We start from the raw sequence: 22017 nt of genomic DNA, 5'->3' as shown, positions 1-22017 counted from the left end.
CAGTAAGTGGGGGCATCGGAAATGAGATGGTGGGGTGGCTTTAGAGGGTTTCTGTCCGACTATTTCAGATGGAAATCTGCACAATTTTCATGTCTCAGACAATCATCCTCAGTTTTGTCCATTTCTATTTTAGCACTTTATAAATGGTATTAAAATATACTTATTTCATCCAAATCAATTAAGTATTAAAGGGATGCTCAGATTTAACAATGAAATATTAATTGGTTAATATTGCTAAAATTACAGACCAATGCCAAGTTATGTGCAGAAGATTCAGAACACAAATAAAGTTAATCTGGCCAGATTTCAAAGTGAAACAGTTGATATAGAGACAGAATTGTGGCTTATGTTGTGTAGAAAAACAACTCAAACAACTTTACAGAGCTTGTATGTTAACACTAAATGGTAAATCTTACATGCAGAAAAGGGACGATGGTGTCATTGTTGAAGTCGGAAAGACAAAGATATACACTGTCAAAATACAAGATAGAATTAGAGATATGGTAAATCACTTCATTCTTAAAGGAGAAAGAATACTGAAGAATGCAATTAACATTAGTGCGTGCTGAAAGCTATGAAATATAAAATATCGGATTGGACAGAAATGAGTCATTTTTGCACCATTTGGAACCAACATAGAGTCATTCATACAGCACAGAAACAGACTTTTCAGACCACCTTGGTCATGCTGCCCAAAATGCATGATCTAAGATGCCCCATTTGCCCACGTTGGCCCGTATCCCTTCTCGGCTTTCCTACCCACGTACCTAATCTTGTCTTTTAAATGCAGTTATAGTATCTGCCTCTGGCAGTTTGTTCAATATAACAAACCCTCAGAGTGAAAGAGCTGTCCCTCAAATTTCTAATAAATCTTCCCCTCTTAAGCATGGCTTCATAGTTTTGATTCCCCTGCCCTGGATAAAAGACTCTGTGTATATACCCTATCTATTCCCCTCATGATCTTATACACCTCTATAAGATCACCCCTCAGCCCACTGCACTCCTGGGAACAAAGTCCTAGCTTGTGAAACTTCTCTCTACAGCTCAAATCCGTGAGACACATCAATTTGTCACATGCCTCCAGCCTGAAAAACAATCTTCCACTGCCAACCTCCACCAACCAACCTTTCACAAAGCCAATTCTGTATCCATTTTGCGAGCTTTCCCTACATCGCATGTGATTGAACCTTCCAGAGCAGCTTACATTGCAGAACCTTAAAGGCCTTGCTGAGGTCCATATAGACATCTACAGTCTTACCCGTATCAACCTTTTTGATTACTTCTTCCAAAAATTCAACCAAATTTGTAAGATATGATGTGTAGGAAAGAACTGCAGATGCTGGTTTAAATCAAAGGTCGACACAAAATGCTGAAGTAACTCAGTGGGACAGGCAGCATCCTTAGAGAGAAGGAATGGGTGATGTTTCAGGTCGAGATGGGCAGTTCTGCAGCGTTAATTTTTTAGGTGCCGGAGCTGTCACTGGTGCTGGAGCGGCCGCTGTTAAATTTCCCGCTGGTTAAAATTCCCCACTGTTTATTTTGGGCTTTTCTTTTACAGAGGTGCCGGAGCGGTGCTCTGGTGAGCTCCGGCAGCACTGCACCCCTGGAGACGGGTCTCGACCCAAAACGTCACCCATTCCTTCTCTCCAGAAATGCTGCTTGTCCCGCTGAGTTAGGCCTTCGTAAGATATGATTTTCCATATAATCATACAGCATGGAAAACAGGGCCTTTGGCCTAACTTGCCAACACCGACCAACATGTTCCATCTACACTTGTCCTACCTGCCTGCGTTTGGTTCATATTCCTCTAAACCTGTCCTAACCATACAGAACCTCTCTCTCTCTCAATGTCAGCAAGACAAAGGACATAGAGTTCGACTTCAGTAAGCGAAGCGGTGCACATACCCTGGTATGCATTGACAGTGCCAAAATAGAGATGATTGAAAGCTTTAAGTCCCTAAGAGTAAATATCACCAGTAACTTGTCCTGGACCACCCATATTGAAGCAATGGCCAAGGAAGCACACCAACGTCTCTACTCTATCAGAAGAATTTGGAGGTCCGGCATGTCCCCAACAACGCTCACTAACTTCTATAGATGCGCCATAGAGGCGTTGGTGTGCCTTCTTCAATGTCCACAGGGGTATGTGTACCACTTTGCTTCCTGAAGTCGATCACAATCTCTTTTGGCTTGCTGACGTTGAAAAAAAGGGTGTTGTCTAAATGAAAGGGTCACAAGGTTCTCAATCTCCTTCCTGTACTCTGTCTCATCATTAAAAACATAGATGATCATCTAAAATCAGTACCCCGTTCCTGCTTTCTCCCCATATCCCTTGATTCCTTTAGCCCCAAGAGCTAAATCAAACTCTCTCTTGAAATTTGTTCATTAGTTCATATCCGGCCCACTACAGTGGTGTCAACGAATTTCCTAATTTCCTTCTTAAATAGGAAAAGTATGTCCCTAATCTCCTCCAGGGATACACTTGATCCCTGCTGCCTAACTGTCCAATGCCTCCTTTTTCCTTACCAGAGCCTTAATTCCTATTGTCGCCCAGAGTTCCTCACTCACATTTGCCTTTGCTTTCACTCTAACAGTAACATGCATGACCTCAAATCTTACCACATTCTTTTAAAAACATCCCGCTTTCCAGATGTCCATTTGGCTTAAAACATCCTACTCTAATAAATTTTAGCAAACTCCTGTTTTATGCCATCAAATTTGACCTTGTTCCAATTCATAGTGGCGCAACAGTAGAGTTGCTGCCTTACAGCACTAGAAACCCGGGTTCGATCCTGACTATGGGTGCTGTCTGTATGGAGTTTGTAAATTCATGTGGGTTTTCTTTGGGTGCTCTGGTTTCCTCCCACATTCCAGAGACGTACAGGTTTGTAGGGTAAAATTGGCTTTGGTAAAATTGTAAATTGTCCCGAGGTTGTAGGATAGTTTTGGTGCACAGGGTGATTGCTGGTCAGCGCGGACTCAGTGAGTCGAAAGGCTTGTTTCTGCACTGTCTTTAAAGTAAAGTCTAAAGTAAATTCACAGATGGTGATGATGAGTCAGAATGCAGGAGTGAGGATGAACACCTGGTTGAGTGCTGCTGCAACTAAACAAGTATTTTAAGTATTTACTAGTATTTTATAACATATCTTATATCAGTCTGAAGGGTCTCGACCCAAAATGTCACCTATTACTTTTATCCAGAGATGCTCTCTGACCTGCTGAGTTACTACAGCTTTGTGTCTATCTTTGATTTAAACCAGCATCTGCAGTTCCTTCCTATGTATTTTATATCTAGCATTTCTGTGGAGCTCTTTTTCTCCCTGTTCTCATTTATCTCCTCCCAACATCTCCTCCAGACAGATCATCTGCAATTAACAAGTCCTTCATTGCCTTTTAGAATATAATGAAATGCCATCAAACCAAAAAGTTAATCATTTTTCTTTCTGCTTTGATGTTGCTTGACCTGCTGAGTATTTGCAATGTTTTCTCTTTTTATTTAATTTTTTTTTACTCCGAGCAGGTTTTCGCTTTTAATTTTCTGTTGTATTTTCACATCAGATCATGATTCGCAGCGGTTAAAGTATTTGTGTTTATGGCTTGAACAGCATATGTCTGGACTCACCAAGGTTGAGCTGGAAGAAATTTTCTCATCCATGACTTAACGAGGGTACAAGAACAACGACATGTTTTAGTCTTAGTCAACAGCAGGCATCATTTGAGTTGGAAAATTATTTTATATTTTGCTGGAGATTTCATTGGAAACCGTGACCATTCTCATGTCTGGAACCTACTAATGCTGCCTGAGTTTAGTTTAGGCATACAGTGTGGAAACAGGCCCTTTGCCAACCAGATCCACACTGACCAACGATCAACCATACTCTAGTTCTGTCCTGCACACGAGGGACAATTTACAGAAACCAATTAATTTACAAATCTGCATGTCTTTGGAATGTTGGAGGAAACCAGACCACCTGGAGAAAACCCACCTAGTCACAGAGAGAACTTACATACTACATACAGACAGCACCCATCGTCATGATCGAAACCAGGTCTCTGAAGCTGTTTGGCAGTAGCTCTACCGCTGCGGCACTGGCCATCTTCTAATACTGGCAGCTAATTAAAAATTATGTATTCCATTTGGAGAATTGGGTGCAGTTCTGGTCGCCTCATTAGAACTGCACCCAATTCTCCAAATGGAATACATAATCTTTAGAAAGGGTGCAGAAGAGGTTTACCAGAATGATGTCTGGATTAAAGGGTATTAGCTACAGGGAACAATTGGACAGACTTAAATTATTTGCTCTGGAATGCAGGAGATTGCAGGAGATTGCAGGAGATTGCAGGAGATTGCAGGAGATTGCAGGAGATTGCAGGAAAACCTGATAGAAGCAAAATAAATTATGAGGTTTAGATAGGATAGACAGTCAGAACCTTTCCCTCGGGATGAAGAAATCAAATGCTAGAGGGTATAGCTTTGTGAGAGGGGCAAAGGGGCTGGGTTTTTTTAACAGAATATGGTGCATACCTGGAACACTGCCAGGAGGGTGGCGATTGAGGCAGATATGATAGCAGCATTTAAGAAATGTTTGGATAGGCATATGGATATGCAGGGAAAAGAGGGATATGGATTATGTGCAGGTCAATAAGAGTCGGTCTTCACATTATGATCGGCACAGGCATTGTGGGCCAAAGAGCCCGTTTTTGTGCTGTACAGTTCTATGTTCAAATGAAAAAAATATTATTTCACAACATCTTAAATTTTCCTCTTCAATGCTTTCTGCAGAATTCAGGGAGTTTATTAGGCACCCCACACATCAAAATGAAAGAGAAAGCAGGAGGCTCAAATGGAGAGCCATGGAGCTTACATCAAAGGCAGAAAAAAGTCACTCCAGTGTTGATAAATGGGATTAGTATTAATGGATACTTAATATTCAGCATGGACAGTGGGGTGAAGTGCCTCATTCTGTGCTATTTGACTCAATGACATTGTGCACTGGACTGAATTTTCCAACAGTGGGTGTGTTAATGACAAAATATCTATTTAAATAGGTTCCAAATGTCAAAATCTATTGTATTCTCATGTACTTGACAAAATATAACAGGACATAATTAATGCAGAGCAATGAGAATATAATAGTATGTATTTGCTTATTACCAAACGATCATGTTCTTTTCCCGGCGTTAACACTGCAAAGAACATCGCTATTGTATATTGTTCACCAGTTTTAGATTGAACAAAATAAATATCTACAATGATTTCAGTGCTTCATAGAAACATAGAAAATAGGTGCAGGAGTAGGCCATTCGGCCCTTCGAGCCTGCACCACCATTCAATATGATCATGGCTGATCATCCAGCTCAGTAACCTGTACCTGCCTTCTCTCCATACCCCCTGATCCCTCTAGCCACAAGGGCCACATCTAACTCCCTCTTAAATATAGCCAATGAACTGGCCTCAACTACCTTCTGTGGCAGAGAATTCCACAGACTCACCACTCTCTGTGTAAAGAAATGTTTTCTCATCTCGACCAACCTTGGACAGAAAGGCTAGAAAAATGAGATCAGGATCCTTGGCTTTGATTTCTATTTTGCAAACTGTTAAAGAACATGTCAGTATGAACCTCATGTAGTAAAGGGGTGGGTTTAAATGTGAAGCAGATAATGATTAAATATCTGCCAGTACCAATTTTCTAGATTTACATTTGAGAATTGTGCGTCATTGGTTCTTGATTTTATGTTTCACGGAGTGCGATGGTCTTCAGGTGAAATTATTGGCAAAATATGTTCTCCAAAGGCAATGACAGGTAATTCGAATTTCACTGGTCGAAATGGTACATGTGACAATAAAGTGAACTTAAAACCTTGAGGTCATAAAAATTGGTTATTAAATCATTGGTCAAATTTTATGTTAATAGATATACTTCAGGAATAAATGCTAAGAGGATAATTTCTATTTACTAGCCATGATGAAAATATAGGTTATCCTTTATTTCTAATTCCAATTCAGCTATGCTACAGCAAAGATTTTCCACCCGAATTAATGAAATTCTAATATTAATTTGCATCCAATATTCCTTCACGGCTTTTTATTTGCCGTTCAAACACATTCTTAAACACCAGTTAGGTAGAATGGGCCAGAGGCTTCTGTGAAAACAATGATTCTTGGTGAAGATAATTCAACATAACAGATTTTGGATTACCTGGATTTCTGTTAAATCGGACCACTGCCAATTACAGTTCCTTGCTGTATCCCAGTTGTGGTTTCTAAATAGTAGAGCTGCACCAATAATGGCTGATCCGATTCCAATCTCACCTGCTGTCAGTGGCCCATAACCAAGCACTCATACTGCCAAATGCATTGAACTGTACTTGAATGTAGAAGTTGCAGTTCAACCAAAAATCGATTTTAATCCTGGTTAAGAGTTTACACAGACGAAGCACGTTCTTACCTTTAGTTGCACCAGGTGAACATCAACATGCTTATTCTCAGTATCTTGCTGCACAGAATAGGTAAGGTCTCGAACTCGCTCTGAAGTCATTCGAAGCCATGTTTCAATTTCTGGCAGGTGTAGGACTACTTTCCAATCTGCGCCGGTGTGAAGTGGGGGAGGCTTCTCATAGCGCTGGACAGCATCAAATTCTTTGACCCTTCTCCCCTCCTCCGGTTCTTCTAGAGGGGTCATGGTTGTGATCATGGGAGATGCGTCTGTTGGCATTGCATCCAGCTCTTGGTTCCTCAAGGGGGACAGTATGACACTCATGGCTGTTTGGGTTAAAGCAACATGGGAATCCTTTTGAGTTCAGCTGAGAACAATTGCACAGAGCAAAGAAAATAAATCCAAATGTTAGAAAGGGATACATCCAAATCTATATTATTCCTGTCCATCCTGAGACAGATTTTTAATGTTTTCTGAGAAATACTTAATGGCACAAAAAGTGCCAAGATGTGACACACAGGATCTGATTCACAGAAAGTGTTCCAAATGTGTTTTGCAATTAATCTTAAAAGGAGAGAAAAAAAGCCACTTAAATGTTAAAAAAATTAGGATCCATGTGCATCTCTGTATTCCTAAATAACCAACTGTGAAAATATGACATACAAATTCACTGGGACATCATCACCCATTTATCGAGTGAACTTCAAACAAATGATTTCAAAATGCGATAAGAGGACCCTGGATGCTGTTATTTATTATTGGACTCCCAAGATGATACAATATAATGCTTATTAAAATAGAGAGAGGGCAAAGCTGGATCTACTCCAAGGAAATTGTGACAGGCAAGTGGCTGAAGTGTTAGTGAGTGAATGTTATGTACCTGCATTCCTAGATCCCTCTGCTCTGCAACACTCAGAGCCCAGCCATTCACTGTGTAGGCCCTGCCCTCGTTTGACTCCCCAAAATGCAACACCAGCTCAGCCAGGGCACCTGCAATTTGCTCCCTAGCTTCCCACATCCTCAGAAATATCTGATCAGGCCCAGATTTGTCTACCTTCATGCACTCTAGGATCTTCAGCATCCTCTTCGACCGTAATACTGACTGTCCTCAAGACATTTCCATTGACTGCTTTGATTCCTGGTCCTCGTGTCTTTCTCCACAGTAAAAACAGGAGAAATACTGTTTGAAGACCTTGCCTATCTCCTGTGGCTCCATACAGAGTTGACTGCTTTGATTCCTGAGGGGCCCTATTCCCTCTCTAGTTACCCTTTTTCTTTTCATGTACTTATATATAATCTGTTAGGATTATCCTTACTATTATCTGCAGATCTATCTCCTGTCCCCTTTTTGCCCTCCTGATTTCCTTTGTTAGCATGCTCCTCAGTTCCTGAAGCTCCTCCAGGTTTACACTTGATCCCAGCTGCCTCTACCCATGCCTCTTACTTATTTTTGACCAGAGCCTTAATTTCTCTCATCATCGAAACCTTGCCCTTCACTCTCTAAATGCATGTCCTGGACTCTTGTCAGCACACTTTTAAAAACATCCCACTTTCCAGACGTTGCTTTTCATTCAAACAAGCTGCTCTAATCAACTTGAGTGAGTCCTGGCAGATATGTAATATTAAATCATGGAAACAGGCCCTTTGGCCCAATGAGTCCATATGAGTTCTATGTCATCCCACTTTTGCAACCCTCCATACACATGTTAGGGGCAATTTACAGTGGCTAATTAACCTACAAACTCACACATTTTTGAGAATCTGTTTCAATCCCAACGCAGGCAAGAACTGATTAACGGATTTTCAAATACTTTACCACATTCTGAATTCCCCTTTGAAATCATTTGTAGTTCTCTTCAAGGGAGATCATTAATTCATAAATAGGGCGAAAAAGACCAATGCAGGATATTATGTAGGTGCTCTAGTCCATTTAGTAAGAACGTGGCTGATCTAACATTGATCTTAATTTCATTTCAAGCCTGTTCATTCATGTACACACGTCATCCTGACTATATATCCACATTTACATTCCCTTGTTCTATCTATTTTCAATTCACTTACCTTTCACCTTGGTCAGTTAACCTACCTGTGGCGTTTATTAATGCCAATGTTCACTATTGTCCTGGAATATTAACTTTTTCTTGTAGGTCTCTGCAGATTGCTAGTCCTATCCTGATGTTTTTCGCTCTGCAATGAAAGAATAATAAATAAATACGTATCAAAAGCAATGTTGTGAGGATAAGTTCAACATGATATTTTCAGATTTACAGATGTCACAGTAGTTTTATTGACAACCGCTTTTGGAAATGGCTGGGTTGAGTTTAATTTCTATTTTACAGTCAGCCCCCGTGATTATTTGAGTGGTTACATTTTCAAAGATTATTATTATTTGGAACAAATCTTTTGGCAAGTATTTGTGAATTTTCAAAGTGGTTAGATTGATTGGCAATGACCAAAAACAAATTCTTTATTTGGAGGCATTAAAGAGGGGGGAATTGCAAAACTAAATAAAAAATGTGAGCCATGGTTCAATTAATTTCCTCTTTGAGCCAAAACATTATGGCATCAAATTTAATCCTAATGCTTGGGCACAAAAATTAACACTCCAGTGCAACACCGAGGGAGAATTATGCCACCCGAGGTTATATCTTTCAGATGTGATGTTAAACCTAATTTCATATGACTGCAATAGATCTTACGGCACTATTTTGAAGAAGGGTTTAGCCCAGAACCACGTCTTAAAAAACATGTTATCATGACCCTGCGCTCATTTTGGAAGCTTGTAATGTGTGTAAATGAGCTGCAGTATTTCCTACTTTACAAATGTAACAACCCTGGAAGCACTTCATTGACTGTAAAGGACTCTGGGACACACTGAAAGGGACTTAAACACATCAACATATAAGGAAATCTTACTTTATGTAAATCTAAACAAGCCTCATTTTTGTCTAAGGATTGCAATTCAAACTAATACAAACCTAGATCCAAGCGTCTTAGATATCTCCTGCCTCCTTTTTGTCCTCTTGATTTGTTTAGTATGCTCCTCAGTTCCGTGATCTCCTCCAGGATTACACATGGTCCCAGCTGCCTATACCTGTCCCATGCTCCCTTCTTTTTCCTGATCAGAGCCTCAATATCTCTCATTTACTCCTACCTGCCCTGCACTCCAACAGGAATATTCATGCCCTGAACTCTCGTCAGCACACTTTTAAAAGCATCCCATTTTCTGGACATTCTTTTGCCCACAAAACAACCTCCTCGAATGAACTTGAGCAAGTTTCTGTCTCAGACCATCAAAGTTGGCCTTGCTCAATTTGGAATTTTAACTTTGTTTTTGTGCATAACTATTTTAAACCTAATCTAAAAGGCTCACCCCTACACATTTCAGTAACTTGCCCTTCCCAATTTCCAAAAAGTAGATCAAGCTTTGGCCACTCCCTTGTATGGCCCTCTACATATAGCCTGAGGAAACATTTCTGAACACATTTAACAAATTCTACTCTGTCTTAGACCTCGACACAATGGCAGACTTCCTATATATTGGGAAAGTTATAATCCCCTGCTATGATAACTATTAGTCTTGCAGCTGCCTGCAATCTTCTGACATATTTGTTTTTCTAATTCCCATTGACTATTTGGGGACTTATAGTACATTCACAACAGAGATTATCCATTTTTTATTACTCAGCTCTACCCATGTAGCATCACTGGACGAACCATCGGTAACGTCATCTTGGACTGTAACATTCTCCTTAATCAATAAAGCAATACCCCTCACCTCTATCTTGCCGGTAGCACCTGTACCCTGGAACATTAGGCAGCTAGTCCTATCCCTCTCTTAGCCAGGTTTCCGCAATGGCTACAATGTCCCAGTTGCTCGTACCTATCCATGCCCAGAGTTCATCCGCTCTACCCGTTAGGCCTCTTCCATGAAAATAAATGCATTTCAATCCAACTGTCCTACCTCACTCCCTGCCCTGCTCAGCCTATCCGATCCATTGCACTTTCTTTCATCACCTTCCTTACCGACTTCCAGCCTCTCACCTCATGTCCTCATGTATGGTATGAACTGCATGGACAGCAAGCAAATCAAATTTTGCCCTCTGTATCTTCGTAGTGACAATAATAAACGCACACTAATATAAAGTTTATTGATGGCACAAAAATTGGTGGTATGTTGCATTTTGAGGATAATGAGGAGAGGACCAAAGTAGGAAGGAGTGCTTGCCTCCTTCAATAACCTGGGATAGATCTCACCAGGCCCTGGGGACATCCACCTTAATGCTCTTCAAGAGCCTCAGCATCATGTGCTTCTTAATCTCAAATTGCCAGATCATAAACCTTAATGCCCTTCCAGAGACTCAGAACCACCTCCTTCCTTGCCTTATCCTTGAGTAGTCCTACCTTTTTCCTCGTCACCCTCTTGTTTTGAAAACACATTTATAAAAAGGTTTGGGATTTTCCTTAATCTTTCACATCAATAACATGTCATGGCCCTCCTAATTGCCCACTTGAGTTCTTTCCTGTTCACTTTACAACCTTCTTAGTCATCCATAGTCCCCTTACCTTGTTGTTCTTATCCCTACTCCTTCCTGGAACATGCTGATCCTGCACTTTAAATAGCTGGCCTTTAAACAACTCCATGTCATATGTAGATTTACCCAATAACAACTGCTCACAATCTACCCTGTTCAGCTCCTGCTAAATGACATTGTAATCTGCCTTGCTCCAATTAAGTAACTTCAGCCTGCATCCAGAGCTGGCCCTATTCAAAGGAATCTTAAAACGTATGGAATTTTGACCACAATTAGTCATTTTGGGTTGCAGCATTATTATTAGCCAATTATTGGGATTCAATCTCAGAAAAGGCAAAAAGACAATTGCAATATCTTCCCAGAGCCTGATCTTGTATGTTTCATTTGGATTGATTTGAAAGCATTCCAATTATTTCTCACAAAGGAAGTAAAAACAAGAGACGCCTGCAATTACAAACAATTACTCAAAGAGTAATCACTTCAAAATGTGTTAAAACACTGCAACAAATTTTGGCACTTGCAACAAATCCTCCTAAAGAATTAAACTAAATTGATTTACTTATGCATACACCTCCCAAGAATAGCATCTACTGTAAATGTATAAAATCAACACCATCTTTTTGTAACCATAGTTATAAATCATTTGGAAAAAAATAACAAAAAAATGTAGTCAAATAACAAGTAATAGATTAAGAATTAAAATAATGACAGTTATTAAATTAAAGAATTTACAAAGAACAGGTTTCCACTAAAATATGAGTTCTGGAATTATCACCACATATATTTAAAAGTCAAGATACAAAATGTTCTTAATTTTGGCAAGCATTTATTAATTTAGCTAGACACTATAATATTTATTTCATCAGGTCCCACTGTAAAGGCTACACAGGAGACATGATCCCTTATTGTTTACTTTTCTAAAATGATGTCCTTTAAGAACACATTATAAAATAAATTCCTTGGAAAGATTTATTATATTTTGTAGCTCGACAATTACCAAATACTAGCAAGGCTGATTCTCTCTGATCTGCGACAAGCAGATGTATCATTCAGCAGTCAGTTTTCCCGGTGACATTCAACTCATTGGCCTAATAGATATTTTAAAATGCCGTTACCACAGCAGTAGCTCAGTGACTGATCTTATTTCCCAACACAGCTCTCTTTATTGCAACGTTAATGTTCGGTTGATTGCCATATGGGATTTGCAGAGCTGCGACCTTTACAACCCACTGACCTGTGTCATGCCATTGGTTCCCAGACACTACAGATCTACTCTGACAACACCAATATTAATAATCATGCAAGGCTGTATGCCTTTGCAAGCAGCAGATCAATACATTCATAAACAATGAATAGAGAAGTAATGATTGAAGTAACATTACAAAATCAGATATTATACGAGATAAATTAACAAACTGTTGTGTCATGCACTCGTCTCATCAATGAAACTGACATTCAAACTTCTGATGCTCTTTTAGACTCATTAGTGGCATTATTCAGAAATATTTTGCAGCATCAAGTCCTGTACATTACAATTCCTAGATCGTTAGGTCTACTCAAAGCTCATTGATCTTGTGAAAGAAATCTGTAAAATAAAATGTTTACTCCATCAGCAAAACAAAACAAACAAGTTTTGTCACCCTCCATCTCTGAGGAGATTGGCAATGTATGCTTGTGGTTAGAAACTCTCTTGGGAATGGTAAATACCTCCTCCTAATTTTCCCTCCTCCCCTGCTCTTTCTCTCCCTCTTTTTGTCTCTCTCTCTCTTTCTCTCTTCAACCTTGCAAGTCACGCAGCTAATAAATAAATAAACCTTTTTTTTTTAACGTAGCACATGTCTAAAGCGATGTGTCAAAATAAACTGTAACCAGCACCTTTAATTTGGGATTTGCAGTTACTATGCAAATTCAAATTAGAAGCACTGATTGCCTCTCTATACAAAAATGTTGTTTACCTAATTTTCTGATGCTGTAAACATTAACTGTAAAATTATCCTTTACACATTGAAATTATTATTTGACGCTGTCCATTTACTTAAATCATGGTGGAGGCAATTACAAACAAAGAGGGGGTTTCTCGGGAAGAAGCTGACCTCCTTTACATAGCCGATTAGAGCAGCATAATGCAGTGAAAGGTGGATCCGTTAAGCCAGTAAATCTCAGTCTCCCAGCTTTCGTCATTCCCGTCGCCTGAGTGATGATTGTTCATCAGTCTGAACGTTTCAAACTGGAACGAAAAGCTATTCTGTACGATTGATTGTGGCATCATGGAAAAAAATGCCCATCATCACTGATCTAGTATTGAGCCCTACAATACCCAGTGGGGCTATAGTTAATAAGAACAAAGGAACACACTATTCTATAACAGCTTTCATTCAATTACAGCAATAGCTACTAAAACATAGAGGCACAGCTGGTAGAGTTGCTGCCTCAGTGCCAGAGACCTGGGTTTCATCCTGACCTTGAATGCTTTCTGTGTGGAGTATGAACGTTCTCCCTGTGATAGCGTGGGTTTCCTCTGGATGCTCTGTTTTCCTCCCACATTCCATGTACGTGCGGGTTAGCAGGTTAATTGGCCTCTGTAAAAAAATTGTCCCTAACGTGTCAGAAGTCAATGAGAAAATGGGATAACATAGAAACATGTGCGAATAAATAACCGATGGTCAATGGTCAATAGACTATAGACAATAGGTGCAGGAGAAGCACTGCCATTCAATGTGAACATGGCTGATCATTCACAATCAGTACCCCGTTCCTGCCCTCTCCCCATACCCCCTGACTCCGCTATCATTAAGAGCTTTATCTAAATCTCTCTTGAAAGCATCCAGAGAATCGGCCTCCACCGCCTTCTGAGGCAGAGAATTCCACAGATTTACAACTCTCTGAGTGAAAAGGTTTTCCTCAGCTCCGTTCTAAATGGCCTACCCCTTATTCTTAAACTGTGGCCCCTGGTTCTGGACTCCCCCAACATTGGGAACAACTTCAGATAGCTCCTCTGTCCCTCCCTTCCCCTCCTCCTTCCCAGATCTCCCTCTATCTTCCTGTCCCACCACTCTCCTCCGCCTAGCAGAGCTGGTTCTTACCCTCAACAACTTCTCCTTTGACTCCTCCCACTTCCTCCAAACCAGAGGCGTAGCTATGGGCACTCGCATGGGCCCTAGCTACGCCTGCCTCTTTGTCGGGTACGTCGAACAATCCCTGTTCCAGACGTACACTGGCCCCATCCCCGAACTCTACCTCCGCTACATCGACGACTGCATTGGTGCTACCTCTTGCACCCATGCAGAACTCACTGACTTTATACACTTCACCTCCAATTTCCATCCTGCCCTTAAATATACCTGGACTATCTCTGACATCTCCCTCCCGTTTCTGGACCTCACCATCTCCATCACAGGAGAAAAATTAGTGACGGACATTTATTACAAGCCCACCGACTCGCACAGCTATCTGGACTACACTTCTTCCCACCCGGTCCCCTGCAAAAAGTCTATCCCCTACTCCCAATTCCTCCGTCTACGCCGCATCTGTGCCCGGGATGAGGTGTTTCAGACTAGGGCTTCCGAGATGTCCTCGTTTTTCAGAAAACGGGGCTTCCCCTCCTCCATTATAGATGAGGCTCTCACTAGGGTCTCTTCTACATCCCGCAGCTCCGCTCTTGCTCCCCATCCCCCCACTCGCAACAAGGACAGGATCCCCCTCGTTCTCACCTTCCACCCCACCAGCCAGCGGATCCAACATATCATCCACCAACATTTCCGTCACCTACAACAGGACCCCACCACTGGCCATATCTTCCCATCCCCTCCCCTCTCTGCATTCCGCAGAGACCGTTCCCTCCGCAACTCCCTGGTCCACTCGTCCCTTCCTACCCAAACCACCCTAACCCCGGGCACTTTCCCTTGCAACCGCACGAGATGCAACACCTGTCCCTTTACCTCCCCCCTCAACTCCATCAAAGGACCCAAACATTCTTTCCAGGTGAGACAGAGGTTCACCTGCACCTCCTCCAACCTCATCTATTGCATCCGCTGCTCTAGATGTCAACTCATCTATATCGGCGAAACCAAGCGCAGGCTCGGCGATCGCTTCGCTGAACACCTGCGCTCGGTCCGCATTAACGCCACTGATCTCCCGGTGGCCCAGCACTTCAACTCCCCCTCCCATTCCCAGTCTGACCTCTCTGTCATGGGCCTCCTCCAGTGCCATAGTGAGGCCCGCCGGAAATTGGAGGAGCAGCACCTCATATTTCGCCTGGGCAGTTTGCGGCCCGGTGGTATGAACGTTGACTTCTCCAACTTCAGATAGCTCCTCTGTCCCTCCCTTCCCCTCCTCCTTCCCAGATCTCCCTCTATCTTCCTGTCTCCACCTATATCCTTCCTTTGTCCCACCCCCGACATCAGTCTGAAGAAGGGTCTCGACCCGAAACGTCACCCATTCCTTCTCTCCCGAGATGCTGCCTGACCTGCTGAGTTACTCCAGCATTTTGTGAATAAATCGATTTGTACCAGCATCTGCAGTTATTTTCTTATTCCACCTATATCCTTCCTTTGTCCCACCCCCGACATCAGTCTGAAGAAGGGTCTCGACCCGAAACGTCACCCATTCCTTCTCTCCCGAGATGCTGCCTGACCTGCTGAGTTACTCCAGCATTTTGTGAATAAATAAATTTGTACCAGCATCTGCAGTTATTTTCTTATACTATTGGGAACATGTTTCCTGCCTCTAGCGTATCCAATCCCTTAATAATCTTATATGTTTCAATAAGATCACCTCTCATCCTTCTAAATTCCAGTGTATACAAGCCTAGTCGCTCCAATCTTTCAACATATGACAGTCCTGCCATTCCGGGAATTAACCTAGTAAACCTACGCTGCACTCCCTCAATAACAAGAATGTCCTTCCTCAAATTTGGAGAGCAAAACTGCACATAGTACTCCAGGTGCGGTCTCACTAGGGTCCTACCCTGTACAATTGCAGAAGAACCTATTTGCTCCTATACTCAACTCTTCTTGTCATAAAGGCCAACATGCCATTAGCTTTCTTCACTGCCAGCTGTACCTGCATGCTTACTTTAAGTGACTGATGAACAAGGACACGCAGATCTCTTTGTACTTCCCCATTTCCTAACTTGACACCATTCAGATAATAATCTGCCTTCCTGTTCTTACCACCAAAGTGGATAACCTCACATTTATCCACATTAAACTGCATCTGCCATGCATCGGCATGGACTCGGTGGGCCGAAAGGCCTGTTTATAGATTGTATCATGTTTAATCCTTAGAAGTGTTCAAAAGACCATAATTCCAAAAAAAGTAGAAAACTAGGAATATTTTAGCCACAATCCACTGCAATGAATCTTGATTACATTTGACAAGCTTATTTGTCTTTTGAATATTAAAATACATATTTTACTTCAAGAAAATTGCAGATGGTCTGTAGAAGGTGTTAGATCGATCAACCAACTATAAACAAATGAACTGAGAATTATCAGGGAGCTTCAACATTACAATATGTAATGTCCTCACAGACAGTTAAATTCTGTAACTTCTGATGTTGTCAGGACTCAAGGTAGAGGTTGGGCAGGCCAGAACCTTGTTCCTTAGAGCACAGGAGACTGAGAGCTGATTTTATAGAGGTACATAAAATCACAAAGGGAATGGATAGGGTGAATGTACAGTCTTTTTTCCAGGATCTCAGATTCAAAAACTAGAGGTAATAGGTTTATGAAGATGGCTGAACAATTTAATAGGAATTTAATGGGCAATTTTTTTCACATCAAGGGTGGTAGGTGCAATGAACAAGCTTCCAGAGGAAGTAGTTGAGGCTGGTACAATAACAACATTTAAAATTATTTGGACAGGCACATAGAAAGGAAAGGTTTAGAAGGATATGAGGCAAACACGAACAAATGAGACAAGCGTAGATGGGATATCTTGGTCAGCATGGACTCGGGTTGAACACCCTGTTTCAGTGTTGTATGGCTTTATAACTCTCTTATCACTGAGTGATGTAACTAAAACTTTGTTGAGGTGACAAGTATGTGTGTGGCTCTTTGAACTAACAGCCTGGGCCTATAAAATGAAACGATTCTCATATACTGTAATAGGCATTGTTATGTTGGTACACTCTGGTTTCCCATAGAAAAATCTGTTTTGAGAAAACCTGAAACCTTTAATCACCTAACTGAGATTAACCACATGTTAACTAAACTCTTCTTGGATATTGTAAGAAGAAATTATGAATATTGTTGAGTGCAAGAACAGTATAGAAGGGTACTTGCTGGTTAACATGTATGCCGAAGGGCCTGTTACCGTGTATATGACTCGAAGAATACTATTTTATATTTGTTGTACCACATCACTCACAAGTGCACGACATTTTACATTAACAGGGAACATTAAATCTCTGGTGAGACCGCATAGTGAAAACTGGAAGAACAAACACATTGTTGGGCCACGGATCTTAATCTTAAAATCAATTTAACAAACAGTACTGTGGAAAACAAACATGATATAACATCTAAATCAAGTGTTAAAAACATTCGATGTGCGAGTCTCATTAGCCAAACTCAAAATCATATTTTTTAGATGTCAGCAGAACTTTGTGTGTAAAGGTGAGCCCAAAAAGGCATCCAGTGTACGTGTTTTGCTCAATTCGATTTTACACTGGCATTTCTACTGCCATGTGACCAGATTGGTGTGTGGATCATGGTGTGGAGGTAATTGGGGAGAAGGGTGGAACTCGTCCCCGGTACCAAGTGAAGCCCTATTGAAGTTGTGCAGTTGGGCAACATTGAAAATGCTGCCTCTCTTTCCTCAGGTTCTGTGCAATCGAGTGTTAATAGAACAGTCATAGCTCGATGGTTCAATTCCTCCGTCTCCACTGAATCTGCTCCCAACATGCTTTCCGTCTGGGACATCCAAGTTGTCCTCTTTATTTAATAAATGGATGGATCCCTCGCCCGTGTCTCCTCTGTGTCTTGTAGTTCTGCTTTTGTTCACCCTCCTCCCAAACAGGAGGAGGGTGAACGAAATTATAGTTCCCCATGACCTCACCAGACTCCGTATTCAATACATCATCCTCCGACAATTCTGTTATCTTCAACAAGATCCCACCACCAGTCAAATCTGCCCATCTCCATTCCTTTCCACCTTCCATAGAGACCGCTCCCTCCGCAATACCTTGATTCACTCATCCCTTCCCATTCAAACCATCCAACCACAGGCTGTGTACTTTCCCCAGCAACCACAGGAGATGTAATACCTATAGCTCTTCCTTCGCATCCATCCAGGGACCCCAGTAGTCCTTCCAGGTGAGACAGAGGTTCATGCACACCCTCACTAACCTCATTTACTGCATTTGGTGTTCCCAATGTGGCTTCCTATACATCGGCGAGACTAAGTGTTTTTGACCTCCTGATTTCCTGAAACTCCTCCATGGATACACTTGATCCCAGCTACCTATACCTGTCCCATGCCTCCTTCTTTTCCTGACCAGAGCCTCATCCAAGCTTCCTTATGCCCACTGTCCTTGCATTTCAGTCTAACAGGAACATAGATGCCCTGAACACTTGTCATCACACTTTTAAAAGCATTCCACTTTTCGAATGTTCCTTTGCCTGCAAACAACCTACTCCAACCAACTAAAGAAAGTTCCTGTCTAATACCATCAAAGTTGGTCTTGCCCCAATTTGGAATTGATCTGAATTTAACTATCTTAACACTAATAGAACTGTTGTCGCTGGTCCCAATAGGGTTGCCCACCAACACTTCAGCCCTACGAAGTCCGACAGTATATGGAGTCAGGTCAGAGACTAATAATTGCGATTGATTGGCTCAAGCAGTTTGTGAATTAATCCAAAATTGAGCAGGAGGGCTTGCTTTTCCATTATGATGATAACCATATCTGGCCAGAATAGTAATGAAATTTGCAATCTACAAATTCACAATTAACTCGTATATATACAATTTCAGTGTACCAAAAATATGAAAGATATTTTCGAGTAACAGACTGCTTGCAATGATTTATCTTAAGGCATGAGAATTAAAAAAAGTGAAAGCTGGAAATCTGAAATAAAAATAGAAAGGCAAAGAATACTCAGCAGGTCAGGCAACATTGTTAGCAAGAGAAATAAAATGGATGATTCAGGTCAAAGATCCCGCATAAGAATATCTGACCCTCCTAATGAAGATGTCCAACCTGAGATATTTATTCCTTTTCACTTTCTAAAGATGCTGTCATTCTAACATTTTCTGTCTTTAATTTTTTTTACTGATTTTTATTAACACTGCAAAATAGATATAAGAGTAAAGCAAAGGATCACGCTAGTTCAAGGCACACTGTCTAGAATGTTTCCTTGAGAAGATATTTGGAACAATCGAGACTGAATACATGGAGAATATTTGATCAAATGCATGTCATAAAAACAAACAGAGCTTCTTCAATATAAATGAATGTGCCAGAGAATTCCATTAGCTATAGACTACTATTCATCTTTCAGTTGCAGCAGTTCACTGCACGGTATCATTGTGAAAGACCAGTTCCTCGATAGATGAACTGCAACCTGCAGCTTGTATTACTTCACTTGACTGATTACACGCTGCGATCCAATGACCAGATCCCAGCTCTAAAATGTCATTCACATGTCTTTGTATCGAGCCTATGTTCTACACATGTCACTGCTGTATTCATTTTTGTGGGACATAACTGGAATCCATAATTAAAATGAGCAACTGAGCATTGGCAAAAATTGCATTGATTGTTAAAAGGTAGATCAAATTTAATAATTTTTTTATTTTTTGAAGAAGTAATTATAATTGTATGTAAGGATGCTTCCATGACATTATTCAAACAGACTTCTAGAAGAACCCAATACGTTTCCTCATAAGAGATTATTGGTTAAAATTAGCTCTTGGGTTACAAATTATTGACCCGGTTAAATAATAAATTTGGCATCCAAAACCAGAAAGTGGCATTGTGTGATTTCCCGGTGGCTCAGCACTTCAACTCCCCCTCCCATTCCCAATCTGACCTTTCTGTCCTGAGCCTCCTTCATAGTCAGAGTGAGGCCCTGTGCAAATTGGAGGAACAGCATCTCATATTTCGCTTGGGCATTTTTACACCCCAGCGGTACGAACATTGACTTCTCTAACCAGGTAGTCCCTGCTTCCCCTCTCTATCCCCTCCCCCTCCCAATACTCCCACTAGTCTTCCTGTCTCTGACTACATCGTATCTTTGTCCCGCCCCCTCCCCTGACATCAGTCTGAAGAAGGGTCTCGACCCGAAACGTCACCCATTCCTTCTCTCCCGAGATGCTGCCTGACCCGCTGAGTTACTCCTGCATTTTGTGTCTACCAGAAAGTGGCATTAATGGGTACTTATTTAAAATGGAACAGAATGTCTAATGGAGGTCCCACAGGGACCTATTAATAAGTAAAACTAATAAATAAAACCATTTATTTATTTATTTAATAAATAACTATTTATTTATTAATAACTTAGACAACACAACAAAGAGCCATGCATCCATTATTATCAATGCCACAGGATTGATGGCACGATAAGACCTGTGGAAGCAAACATAACATTTCAAGTGGACTGACAAATTAAACGTGATTAAAACAAATTCAAGTGGTTTTCAAATCAGATAAGTATACAGGGTAAATATATGCACTAAAATGGTGCAATAATAAGAACACAGAGATTTAAAAACTAAATTCTCCAAGCTGCAGGTGCTGGAAATCAGAAATAAAAACAGAAATCAGTTCTCTTTCCAAAGATGCCTAATGTGCTCAGTGTTTCGAGCATTTTCTGTTTTATCCTAAACAGGTTTAGGTGACCTAGTACAAAGAAAAAAGACTGAAAGGGTTAATGAGAACATAATAATATTTATTGGAACAGCACAGTGGCACAATTGGCTAGAGCTGCTGCTTCATAGTGTCAGAGATATGGGTTCGATCCTGACCTTGGGTCTCTGTGTGGAGTTTGCATGTTTTCCCTGTGACTGCGTGGGTTTCCTCCGGCTGCTCTGGTTTCCTCCCAAATCCAAAAGACATGCGAGTTTGTAGGTTAATTGGCCTCAGTAAATTGCTCCTGGTTCATAAAATTATAAGTGTGAGGAGTAGAATTAGGCCATTTGAGCCCTCAAGTCTACTCCGCCATTCAATCAAGGCTGATCCATCTCTCCCTCCTATCCCCATTCTCCTGCCTTCTCCCTCTGACACCCGTACTAATCAAGAATGTATCTATTTCTGCTTTAAATATATCCACTGACTTTGCCTCCAGTCTTCTGTGGCAAAGAATTCCACAGATTCACCACCCTCTGATTAAAGAAAGTGGAATAAGATAGAGCTAGGGTGAACGGGTGATCAATGGTTGCCGTGGACTTGGTGGGCCAAAGGTCCTCTTTTCCATGCTGTATCTCCAATCTAAATTAATCTGTGCAAAACATTGCTCAATCTGGAGTATTATTGTCAGTTCTGGCCATCAGATCTGGGAATGTTTCTGGTACTCTAAAGACCAGAGTGGTTGATGGTACAATTGAGTCGACTGATTTGTTCTGGATGATATCTGTATTTGGCCCATACCTTTCTAAGCCTATCCTATCCATGTACCTGTCCAAATGTCTTTCAAACGTCATGAGAGTATCTGCCTAAACTACCTCCTCTGACCGCTCATTCCATATACCCACCACCCTCTGTGAAAAACAAGTTGCCTCTCATGTTCCTACTAAAACTTTGCCGCCTCACCTTAAACCTATGTCCTCTGGTTCTTGATTCCCTTACTCTGGGTAAAACCTATCTATTACCCTATCTATTCCTTTCATTATCTTATATAGCTCTTTCAGATCACATTCACCTTGTCTGTTCAATCCCTCTTGATAGGCCCTTGGGAATCAGTGGGTTTGTAAGAGGCGTCAGTCAATAGTCTATTTCCTCTGTAGACTGAGATCAAGAAAGAGGAGGGAGATGTGGGAGATGGTCCAAGTAAATTTGAGTCCAGGATGAAAATTGGTGGTGAAGTTGATGAAGTCCATGAGTT

At 41.2% G+C, this 22017-nt stretch overlaps 1 protein-coding gene across 2 annotated transcripts in view; it reads right to left on the bottom strand.

Moving 5' to 3' along the window:
* The window catches only part of akap6 (A kinase (PRKA) anchor protein 6), a 291928-nt gene that overhangs the window by 248346 nt on the left and 21565 nt on the right, over window positions 1-22017 (bottom strand). For both annotated transcript variants that reach the window (XM_078406526.1, XM_078406527.1), the window contains exons 2-4: window positions 13434-13551; window positions 8524-8624; window positions 6450-6763 (exon numbers count right to left, since the gene is read on the bottom strand). In XM_078406526.1, coding sequence (XP_078262652.1) covers window positions 6450-6761 — 312 coding nt within the window. In that variant the 5' untranslated portion in view covers window positions 6762-6763; window positions 8524-8624; window positions 13434-13551. The remainder of the gene's footprint in view (window positions 1-6449; window positions 6764-8523; window positions 8625-13433; window positions 13552-22017) is intronic.

This window comes from Rhinoraja longicauda, chromosome 10 (genome assembly GCF_053455715.1).
Source record: "Rhinoraja longicauda isolate Sanriku21f chromosome 10, sRhiLon1.1, whole genome shotgun sequence".
In the NCBI taxonomy this organism is placed as follows: domain Eukaryota; kingdom Metazoa; phylum Chordata; class Chondrichthyes; order Rajiformes; family Arhynchobatidae; genus Rhinoraja; species Rhinoraja longicauda.
Note: the sequence above shows the minus strand (reverse complement) of the source record. Positions and strands in the feature narration are given on the sequence as shown.